General features: G+C 47.6%; 1 protein-coding gene across 1 annotated transcript; it reads right to left on the bottom strand.

The window, feature by feature from the left end:
- Positions 1-1,025: 1,025 nt before the first annotated feature.
- Positions 1,026-11,671, bottom strand: KCNJ2 (potassium inwardly rectifying channel subfamily J member 2). Its single transcript, XM_062010941.1, has 2 exons — positions 11,523-11,671; positions 1,026-6,501 (listed from the first exon to the last, which is right to left on the bottom strand). The coding sequence occupies exon 2, from the start codon at positions 6,283-6,285 to the stop codon at positions 5,002-5,004; it is 1,284 nt and encodes a 427-aa protein (XP_061866925.1). The 5' UTR covers positions 6,286-6,501; positions 11,523-11,671; the 3' UTR covers positions 1,026-5,001.
- Positions 11,672-11,874: the final 203 nt, after the last annotated feature.

Raw genomic sequence — 11,874 nt, forward strand, 5'->3', positions numbered from 1 at the left:
GTAAATTTGAATTTATAAATTGAGTCTTTCTAGATAGGGTCAAGGCTCCATCCTTGGCATCATTTAATAGCAACAGAGGCTGATAAAAAGTTTGAAAAGTCAGTAGAGGAGTCAAAACTGCGTTGGGATGCTGCAGGGCCACCCTCAGCCTGTTTTGATTCTGGTGAGATCAGCAGTTTCAAGCCGAGTCACAGTTGTGCAGCCTCGATATTCTGCCCCGGAGGTCACACACAAGCAGCAGCAAAGGAGATTTCCAACCCAGGCAAATAAGGGCATCGAGTCTCTTTCCAGCTCCTAGAGGTCCATCCCTGCTGTGCTTCCACATCCCCTTACACAAACCCTCAGCTCCACGCTGCTGAGCTGGGGCTCAGGACTCCGGAGGAATGGGGCACAAAGGCGACAGCAAGCGTGTTTGGAATCAAGCTGAGCTGAAGAGAATCATTTCAATAAGGGGATGTTCCAGGCAGACATGAAACATGGGGATTTGAAGAAGAGTTTCCTGCTTAATTTTTTAATCCCTTTTCAAATCTTTCCAAGCCTTTGCTTACACTGTGGTTTAATTTCCCTAAACTCACCCCCCACTGCCCCACCTTCCCCTGCTTTGTAGATTATGCAGACTTCAAGCTCTTTTTCCATTTTATACAACTTGCAGCTAACGATCTGGAGCTCTGCAGTTCCTGGTATGACCTTAAGAAAGTCCCTCATTCTCTCTGGGGCAAATCTTACACTGCACTTACCCAGCACCCCTGTTGGTGTTCTCATGTGAGACATAATGATGGTGTCACCTTTCCTCCTGCCTTTTGTCAAGGGAGAGAACGACCTGTCTCCTCCTAAAATGTTTCACACAATACCTGTGCTCAGCCAGTCCCAAAGTCCATAACCTCCAGACCCACCCCCAGCTCATTTAAGTGCTGCATACATCAGCTCAATTCTCCATTTTGGTGGGTTTTTTAGTTATTATTTATTTAGAAATAATAAAATAAGACATAATATATAAAAATCTGTACAATCCACAATTTGTGCAGTACATTAGGAAGACTTTGATACAAAAAGGCTGCAAACAGGAAAAAATAGTAATGGACAACTGTCAGATGCCTAGATTGTTCACCTTACAATAGCTGCAGGCCAAAAGTCATTACCAAATGAGTTTCTTGTTGGCTGTGGGATGATGACTATGCAGCACCCTTCTACTTCACACGGGTCAGGAGCAGCCATAGTTTAAAGACATTACAGTACTTCTCAGTTTTACCTTGTAATCCATTATGAAAAAGAAGACCGAAGAAAACAAATGAAACATCTGGACCCTTTGTCTTTTCCGAGCAGAGTGAGTGCTAAACTGACACCACAGGAGTTGGTTGTTGCTGGGAGAGAGTATCATTAATCACAGCTAATAAGTAAAGGATTTCTACCCTGGCTACTTAACCAAGGACGACTCGCACAGAAGAGCCAGAGGAAAGAAGAGATCCCATCCCCACCTGCCTCAGAAATGCTTTTTGTCACTGTACGCAGTATTATGGTTTAGACAATGTGTCTCATTCAAGTATTTTCAGGGAAGGGCAGAAATAACATATTCCTCCCCAGACCCTAAGCGAAATACAGTATAAACCTTCCGTGCGAGCCAGTTGAGCCAACTTTATCCTTGACCAAGAGGCCGACCCAACGCCTGTTGGAGTCTGCAGGTAGAGCTCAGTCAGTTTAAAGGGCTTCTGATGAAGCATCAGCTTGGCCCAGCATGATCAGGAACCAAAGAAACGCTGTCAGTCACCGTGTTCTGCTTCAAAACAACCCCATTTTTGCACAGGACTAACCCAATTTGCTGCTGTAGAAGTGTGCTACAGTAGTCTGTCCTATCCCAGGCTTACCACAGCGTGTTGAGAAATACAGAAATGATGGCCAGAGGGAAAGGGTACCATGGAGTGTACATTGCAGGTCTCTTTCTAGCAGCTTCCCGGAGCCAGAGGCTGAGTGCAATTCTGCAATGTGAGATGCAATCGGCAAAGACAAAGGGTTACTCAAGAAAAAGAGCCCAGCAGAGAGGGTAAATGGATTACCTCAATGTACACCCAGGAGGAGACTAGCACTGGGAGAGCTGGTGACTTTGAGAAATGCCAGTAACTAGAATGGGGTTTTCAACTGAAAAAGTCCATGCTTAAAAAATAAATAAAGAGAAGTTGATAGCATTAGGGATCCTCTAAGGCTGGCAAGTGGTTGCTAAAGTCATGCTAACCGGTAGCATCTAGGTCCTAGCTAGCCGAGACTGCCGAGCACAAGTGATACCTTTTGTGGCCTTTTCTCTTTCTTCTTCTCCTTGTCCTCCTTTACAGACTTCTATTTACATTTGGCTTTAAATACGAAAATACTTGATAGACTTTTATAAAATGGGCATTTAAAAATAGGTCTGAAAAAAAAAAAACCAACAAAAAACTGACTTGAAAAACAACAAAAAAGAAACCAAAAACAAAGCCCAAAAGCTCTGCACCAGAAATGTTAAAGGGGAGGGGATTTCTGTTTTCTTTTGCTTTAGAGAGACAAGCTGAATCCTGCATTTCCATCCCCTGTCTCTCACCCCTCCCTCAAATATCTCAAGTATCATTTAGTGGGAGCGCTGTGCACCTGGGGGATGCTGACTGGGAGACCAGGTCCTCCTCCTCCTCCCAGCGAGCCTCCCTTTGCCATCCCTTCCCTGTTGTGTTTTCATCCACTCTGTTTCACTGAATACTCTTTGGTTTAGTTATTTTCCTTTGACAAGAATATCACAATAGCAGCACTAGCAGCACTCAGTTGTCTTCACCACTGTTGGCCCAGAAATCACAATCAAATGACCTTTACAGGTTCAACCTTTCCTTTCTCTTACATCCTCCTACCCCAGTAACAGCCTTAGTACTTGCACTTCATCATCTGCCCTCTCTAGTAGCCAGATCAACATTTACAATGTCAAATCTCCACAGTTTCGAACCCACCCCCTGTAGACACCATCTCATCAGAAACCATTTCATTGCAGGCATTTCTTTCAGGCAGGGCTGGAAGGGGCCAGAGGCCTTCACAGATATCCGTTTGCAGAAGACATTAGACCTAGAACAAGCTGTTTTTTAATGGCATACAGTGATCCAATACTGCAAGAGTCGACTAGGATTACCATGTCCCTCCTCTACCCCTCTCGCCCTGCTCCTCAGGAGCAGGCGTGAAGCACAGGCTCACAGTCTCCTTCATCTTAGAGGCACAGTGAATTTAAAGTCTTCTGAGTGAAGGAGCCAAAATACCACTGGAGCCAGAGCTGCACTGAAGGTCACAAAATCTGCTCATGTCTCATCCACTGACCGCTCGGTGTTTACCAGGGAGCGGAGGCAGGAGAAGGACTTTGCAGCCTCATCCTCCCCAAGTAGCCCCTCTCCAAATCAGCTGGAAAAGACTTTTCCTGACACCCTGCTGAAGAGAAGCATTGTTTACAAAATACTGCAACTCCTGTGCCATACCCAAGTGCTGTGGTGTGGAAGTTGGGGTTTTTTTTCCTCTCCATTACCCTCTCCCTTCTCCTTCAAAAACCTCTTCACTGGCGTCTGCCTCTGGCTCGGCTCCTCCATGCCCCAATGCCAACTCCAGCAGCCTCAGCCTCGCACATCCCTCAGCAGCAACACATCTCCCTGCCAGAGTTTCACAGGTAACACACTGGGCTGTGGGTCAGACACCCCCAGCACATGGAGGGTGGCTCAGTTTTCAGGAGGCTGGGTCAGCACCGAGGTCTAGGGCTGATTTGGGAAGGTCTGAGCTAACACTTGACCTTCTGCCCGGCTCAAACAGCCACCGGTGAGGACACACATCTGCTTGTTTGCTTTCCCCCAGCTGCATTTCTCCTTACAAGAGAGAAAGGGGATTTATTTCCCCATAGGAGAGCAGGGAAGGGACAGGAGTCCTATCTCACTTTAGATCCGAGCCTTAAGCTTTTAGAATAAGGTGCAAAATAAAGGTCTTAAAAAGAAAAGACAAAAAAAAAATCAAAACAAAAAAAAAAAGTATCTGAGGTTTGAGATTTTTTATGTTTTAAGCAGCCTGTTCCTTTTTTTTTTCCTTTTTTCTTTTTTTTCTTTTTTAAATAAACTCCACTGTGCAAAACTGTGCATTTTCTTTGGTATCCATGTAGGTAGTTTTAACTTAGTCCTCTTTCTACGTTAGATATATTTGTTAGTTTCATTTTTCCTTTAGACAGAGAATTAAATTCTCCCCCCTAAAAATAACAAGAAATCATAATTTTGCTGGAGGCTACTGATTGGCTTGATATTACATAATGCCCCTTATGTAATTGGAAAGAGAGAAATTGATTCTAGCTATCAAACTACTGGCCTCAAAAGGAGTTTAGGCTTTCTGGCAATATCAGCCTCTCTGAAGTGATCACGAGCTTTTCAAACCAAAATGTTCAACACTGTTCTTTTTTTTCCTTTTTTTTTTTCCTTTTAAATTACACAAGAGAAAAATAAAAACTACACTGCAACAAAAATAACCATTTGTGTTCATGTAGTTAGCAGCAGCTTTTTAAAAAATAATTATAATAATAATAATAATAAGGCAGAGTCTTGCCTTTGTTATGCCATTAAAAACATTCTTGTTCCCTAGAGAGAAGCTTTCTGGAAAAAGGTGAAAAACAAAAAACAAAACCAAAAACATAATAATAACCCAACCAAAGCTTGCCTGCAAGTTCAAGTTTTGTAAAAAAATATATACATAATTTATTCTACAACATATGTGCCTTCTGTTCATACTTAGACATGTTTAGTGCTTTGTTTTTTAGAGTTCGCTTTCTGTCGTCCCTCCTCTGAGGACAGCCCTAAACCCAGCCCGGGTTTCTCTGCTCTGCTTTGCCTTCACACCACTCTTCAACAGTACCGTTGTCTGAAAACTGTTCTGGGCCAACTTCTCGGGTCAACGTGCCTTTGACCGATAGATGTCATTCACTTCTTTCGTTTATTCTTTTCCTTTCAACCATAAGAGAGAGGAAGAGTCTGTCAGTCATATCTCCGACTCCCGCCGGAGCGGCCGTGGCTCTAGAGGCACCCCTGCTTGGTTGTGGTGGTCCATGTCCGGGTGGGTGTCTGTGCTCATGCTCTCAGGCACCCCAGTGTCAATCTCGTCCTCCTCTTTGCTGGTGAGGGCCACTTCGTTCTCGTAGCAAAAGGAGTTTGCGTTAGAGAGAATGTATTTCTTCTCTGCTAAGTCTCTGGCACTACAGATGGGTGTGTTGGGCACTTCGTATGTTTTGTGGAACCTCGAGTAGTCCACTTTGTAGTAGTTTTTCTCTTCGAAGAGTACAGGCTCGTAGCGGTGGCCCCAGAGGATTTCGTTTGCCAGATATGAGCTGCGGCACTGGGTGGTCATGGCAGTAGCTTCCACCATGCCCTCCAATATTACCACAATTTCAAAGTCAGCATTGTCCATGTCTTGTTTGCTCAAGTCATACAAAGGACTGTCTTCATCTATTTCATGTACGATGGTGATCGGGGAGACCAGGAATATGCGGTCTATGCCGCTGTCAAACCCTACGTTGATGTCTATTTGATCCAAGGGGATGTACTCCCCTTCCGACGTGATCCTGGATTTGAGGAGCTGCGCTCGCACGTGCGCCTCCACCAAGTGGCTTTTCCTCAGGTTCCCGACGCGCCACATCAGGCACAGCTTCCCGTCTCTCATGGCCACCACGGCGTTGTGGCTGAAGACCAGAGTTTCGTTTCTCTTTTTTGGCTTAGCCATCTTCGCCATGACGGCACCAATGATGAAGGCATCAATGATGCAGCCGACTATAGACTGGAAAACCACCATGAAAACCGCGATGGGGCACTCGTCCGTGACGCACCTGAAGCCGTAGCCGATCGTGGTCTGGGTCTCGATGGAGAACAGAAAGGCTGCGGTGAAGCTGCTCACTTGAGAGACACAAGGTTTGCTGTTTTCTTGATTCTCCAGATCCCCGTGCAACAGTGCAATCAACCAAAACACACAGCCAAAAAAAAGCCAGGAGAGGATGAAAGTCAGGCAGAAGATCACTAGCATCCACCTCCAGCGGATGTCCACGCACGTGGTGAAGATGTCGGCCAGGTATCGCTGTCCCTTCTCGCCCACGTTAATAAACTGCACGTTGCAGTGACCGTCCTTCTTGACAAAGCGGCTCCTGCACTGCTGCCTGGTGTGTACCTTACTCTTCCCATTCCCAAAGCCGTTGGCAACGGCCATGGTTGACAGCTTCATGCCGTCCTCTTCCGAAGACACGATGCTGTAGCGGTTGGTTCGCACGCTGCCCATCACTACTGCTGTGGACTGAGGTGCTTCTGCTTTAGAAAACAGTCTAAGTTTCTGCAAAACCCTTTGGAGAAACAGTTTTGAAAGTTCTAGAGGAACACACACACACAGAAAAACTGGGGAGAGGCCGGAGTCCCCGAAAGCCCTTGGGTCAACCAAGGACAGTCTTCTGGCATGCAGAGTTAGCTTAACCAGTAACCGTCATAGAGAGGGCATGGTCTGCAAAAGAGAGAAAAACGGTGGATTAGACCTCGGTAGCAAAAGGAGAAGGGATCAAACCTGACAGAATCAAGCAAAATCACTCCCGTGGTCCTGCAGGAGGTTTCCTTATTCTTAATGACAGTGCTTTCTGGAATGCACAATGGGTGCAGGTGTGTATCCACAGGAGCGGCATCGTTACGACAAAGAAGCGGTCACTCTCCCAGAGTGAGAGCACTGAGCACGTCACACAGGTCTCTGAGCATTACTCATTTTAAACCTGGACAAGCAAAGAATCTGCCTGCTATTTACCACTGTGCTTTCTGTTTAATTGGAAACAAACAATCAGCCTTAACATCCACCTGCTCAAACACAAACGCTGAAGTGGGTTTCAGTGACACACAACGTTGCCTCCTGGACTGTTTTACCTATGACAAACAAGTGAGCAGGCAAAAGGGAAGATGATGTGTACTGAGAAAGGCAATAAACTGGGAAAAGGCAAATGTCAGGGATCTCCATGAAATGATGTTGCATACCACTTTAAAAGAAATCTGATTAATCTAAGAAAAAGGAGTTGTGTATTCTCTGCAAGAGGCAGGAGCGAGGGCTGCCTTAGCTCCTCTCTATCCTCATAGACTCGCTGGGGTCTGTGTGGGTTCCACACTCACGTTAGTCTTAAGTTCTAGGAAGCAAACTAAGTCTTCACCTGCTCCTGACAATGTCACTAACAAAAGGCTGCAATGAAGTAGGACCATCTGAGTGTCTCCATAACACCTTTGGTAGCCAGCACCAGCACCTTCCCTTTGGCAGCCCAAGGCAGTCCCATCTCCAATGGGTAACAGTTCTGAGTGGCCCATGGGTCTGAAATGTCAGCAATTAAAGCTCAGCAGAGAGGCTACAAAACCTTCCTCCCGAGGGCAGAAGCCACCAAACTTGTTTCAGGGAGGTCTGGCTTAGACCCAGGTTTGGCTTTTAACAAGTGCATCATCCATTAAGTCGTGTACTGTATATCAGGAAATGTAATTGAGATACTGCAGAGGAGAAGAGCTGCAGTAACGCAACTGCTCTGTCCACACATGCGCTCCGTGGAGGAAACCCAGTTAAAGCCGAGCGATGAGGAATGTCTGATGTCCATTTGCCACAGGAGAGGAGACTTCAGGATTGTCTACAGTAGTGGGAGATTAAATCATGGTGCTCTTTGTAAATCAGCATTATCAAAATTCCTCTGAGTTTGTCCCAAGCCCAACAAAACTGCAGCTGCCAAGAAGCACGAGCTCTGCCCGCGAAGCAGCTTCAGTACTCTGTGGCTCTTCCTCTGACAGCAGCCATAGGTAAGAGTTTACCCCCATTCCCCAAAAGCAGCCCCTAAAGCCCTGCAGAGGTGTTCCAAAAACTTGAGGGATTTCAAACAGTTTCTCAGCCCTCCCACATCCTTCAACCACATTGCAAGGGCTTTAGGTCAGCAAACACTTGTTAGGAAAAGAGCAGGTGACAAACAGAAAACAACCCTGTGCTTGCAGTTGCCTTCAGGCTGGCTTTTCCTTATAGAATCTCTTCAGGGTTTACTTTTACCTTCTCTTTTTTCCCCTCACTTCTGTTTGTTGTGCAAGAATGCGTCCCAACGCCTACTTGCCAAGATTAGTCATCTGTGACTTCAGCAGCGGCTGTACAAGACATTTTGGCAGCTTTTGGTAGGTTCAGTACTGCCCGTTTTTGAGTGCAGCCCTCAGCCATGAAGGCTTTACAGTACAGCTGAACTCTGACTTAGCTGATTCTCTTGCTTACATGGTGTAAGGGTTCACTTCTCCACACCACCCTCCCCACACCTTTCTGATCATGGGGTTTCTCATTCCCATCAGGTTATCATTCTCAAAACACAAAGGAATTCTTTTCATGTTCACTTAATTTATTGCTCTTGTTTTGGATTAAAAAAACACTTTTATTAGAAACCTGAACACAGAGGGAAAGTGGTTTTCTCTTGATACATTCCTAACAGAAAACTTCTCGAGAAACCATTGCATTGGTCAGCAAATCGATCACTGTTAGAAACCACATCCTATAATCACGGTCATGTTTGACTTCCACACACTCCAAATCTGCTTTGCTCTGTGTGGAAACACACAGCCTTGCAAACAGTTTATTTTGAAGTTGTGGAGTGGTTTTTTTTTTTCCTTTCCTGCCTTGTCTCTTGGATTTTTGAGGAAAACTTTCAGGGGAAGGAAAGATAAGCTGTAAAGTCTCAAGTGGCTGAATCTGCAGCTCCCCCCCACTCACATAAGTCTTGACCTGAGGACATTTGTTTGAATTCCACAAATCACTGAAGTCATAACTCCAGCTTCCTGCAGTGAGCTGGCTGCACTTAGACGTTTGGGACCCAAATTAGGTGTTGTACATCATCATATTCTGACTCCAAATAGCTGCAGTGAGTGAGGTACTCACTGCACCTTTCACAGTGTTTCTCCCTCCTGGCTGCAGCTGCTGGTGCTTTGCCCTTGGGAGCCAACCTGCACTGGTTTAGCTCTAAGAATCTCAGGGCTATGCCTGGGGACACCCCATGCTCCCTTTATAGACTACCTGAAGTTTATACAACAAAGCTCTGGTGTGCTCCAGCACAGCATTGCTGTCTTCTTTCTTTTACAGCACAATTTGCCTCTTTTCCTCACAAGTGCTTGGAGAGGGGAGGATGCCAGGATGGGAGCACGACCAGCCCTATGCGCAGGGACCGGCTGGTGCAATGCATCAGGGCTGATCCTGCCCTGTAAAACACCCCATAGATCCACCAGCTCCCTGAGCAGACACCTGATCAGTCTTTGCCCTGACTGGTTTTTTGAGATTCCCTCAAAAACCTCAGAAACAAACCAGCATGAAAAATCTGATGGTACTTTTGCTTATCCACCTGCTGCTCCAAACAAGTTTCCTGCTCCCCCCTCCCATTATTACTTGTTAGTAGCACTGAAGGCACCAGTCTTACAATCCTCACCAGACAAAAGAAGCCAATCTCAGCACCCACCAACACCTCCAAACCTTTGTATAATTGGGCCAGACATACTGCAGCCAGACACGTGCACACAGAGCTGTAAATTCGCTCATCACGAGGTGTGTTGTTATCATTAGCATTACTATTAATAATAATATTAATCCAGGTTATCTCTCCTCCTGGAAGAGAACACAAGACTAGAGCCATGCAGCCTGTGATTGCCAGCACTGGCACAGCTGCAGCACTACAGGGAAGGGATGAGATGGGATGGGAGAGCCCTAGGCTTGCTCTGCTGTGAAGGGATGCTCAGAGGAGCAGAGAAAAATGGGGCTGTGCTGCATCTGCAGCATTTCTGAACCAACACTGGTGGAAATGCCACGATGCAGAGCCCTAACCTTCCCTTTCCCCTTAGCAAGCATCCCCCTTAAGACCTCCCCCCCAAAAAGACATTCACATCGCATGTCTAAGCTCCACAAAGGACTTTGTAGAGAAGGTTTAATACTGAACAAAGACTCTGAAGTGCAAAAAGACCTGGAGTTGGGTAGAGAAAGGAACACTAACGAGCCTGGAGCAGTTATTCCCAGGCTGACGCCACACAGCCCTTCAGAACGAGCCGGGCACATGTTGCTAAGAGAGCACCAGCAGTACCTGAGCCCAGAGCCTTTCCTCCTGCCCTCAGTAAACAGAACAAAGAGGTTGCTCACCCCCAGCAGAGCCTGTTCCCACAGTCCCCACTCCCTTCCTGCTAGGTACAGCCATCCCTGTAACCTTTCTCCAGACCCCTGCATTACTTAAAAGTCGTTCCCCGGGGCTTCTCCGCTGCTTTGGGAAGGACTGAAGTTACACAAAGTGGTGAGGAGAAGGGTCTGTCCTTCACAATCAGGCAGTGCGGAAAAAAATGAGAGAAAGAAAGAAAAACAGAGGATATCACGTAGGGAAACGGGCACAAAGAAACAGGAGAAAGGAAAGGACAAGTGGCATCTGCTGCCCTGCAAATGAGACGGGTTCAGGATATTTCTAGCTGATGACAAAATAAGTACAAGTGGAACAGCCATCACCAGGGGGTGTACTTGATGCATCGGCCGTGGGGATGGAAAAGCAAACAAGTGGAAAGGTAAGGCTGAAACACAGAAACAAGTGTCACTGCCTGCGGCGTGGAAAGGTGGCAGCGGGCTGGGAGAGGATGGAGATGTGTGTCCTGGCTCAGCCCAGGCCCCCTGCACAGCCCCGACCTCGCACCTGCAGGGCCCCAGCCCCGGGAAAGTGACAAAGCACTCACTGAACCCACAAATCCATCTGCAGCTTCTTATCAGTATTTTTTCCTTTAACTGTCATGAACGAAGTTGAAACAACACAATCTCTTCACAGGCTCCACAGCTGCAGTGTTGCTGGGGTTTTTTTCCTTTCTCTCTTCCTTTTTTTTGTGTTTTGATGGGATGATTAAGAATAAAAGACAATCTCCTGTTTCCATAGTGCTAATGAATGAAGTTACAGGTTCATTTCACACCCTTCTAAAACATTTCGGACACTCCTTTCAAAAACACGCATCTGATCTCTAAGCCTTGATACTTTTGACCTCTCTCTTGTACAGGAAACAACAGGCGAGAAGAATGGAAGAGGATGGAGCGGTGCTACTGCTGCGACACGGACTTGTCATGCAAACTTGCAGCCCTTCCCCAGAATAAAATATCTCGGGAGCGGGCGGAGCGGGGCGAGGGGGGGGAAGCAGCTGGTGCATGGAAAGTTATGAACATAAACAGATGCTGCAAGCAGATGCTCGAGTGTTCCCAGCATACCTATCTAATTATTTTCGGCACTGAGAATAGCTCGTGGATGGTGCATGAGAGACGCAGGAGTTCCCCCTCCAAAGGGCTGTGCCCGAGCGTGCGGCACATCCACCGAGGAAGGGAAAGCTGTACCGCGGGGATTGCGCGGGGACAGCGCGGGGATTGCGCGGGGACAGCGCGGGGATTGCGCGGCAGCTCCCGCCGCGTCCCCCTGACTCCCGGCTGGCACCTGGAGGCGACCGGGTGGGCGTCCCGAATAGAAAGAAGCCGCTCCTTACCTGCCGCTGCCTCGACGGAGGTGCTTATAGAGTTAAGGGAGGGGTGTAAGATCCAGAAGCCGTAGGAGCGGGAAAGGGAAGAAGCGTGGAGAGGGGGAACGACACACGCAGCAAGTCAATCCCGGGTGCCCTCCGGCCGCCGCCGCACCGCTTCCAACTGAGGCACTGCGAGAGCCGCTGCCCCTTTTTTGCGGGCTGCCATGTGATGTTTAATAGCGGCTCCGCGTCCCCGCCCCCCGCGCTGCCCCGCACCAATGGCACGCGGGAGGCCGGGCCGGGCCGTGCCGGCGGCGGGGCCGGGATGGGGGTCCCCGGTGCGGGGTTGGAGGGGGAGCGGGTACCCGCTGCGGGG

The sequence above is a fragment of the Colius striatus genome, chromosome 18 (genome assembly GCF_028858725.1).
Source record: "Colius striatus isolate bColStr4 chromosome 18, bColStr4.1.hap1, whole genome shotgun sequence".
NCBI lineage: Eukaryota > Metazoa > Chordata > Aves > Coliiformes > Coliidae > Colius > Colius striatus.

Coding starts and splice junctions, on each gene's coding strand:
- KCNJ2 (XM_062010941.1), bottom strand. CDS start 6,285: ATGGGCAGCGTGCGAACCAACCGCTACAGCATCGTGTCTTCGGAAGAG.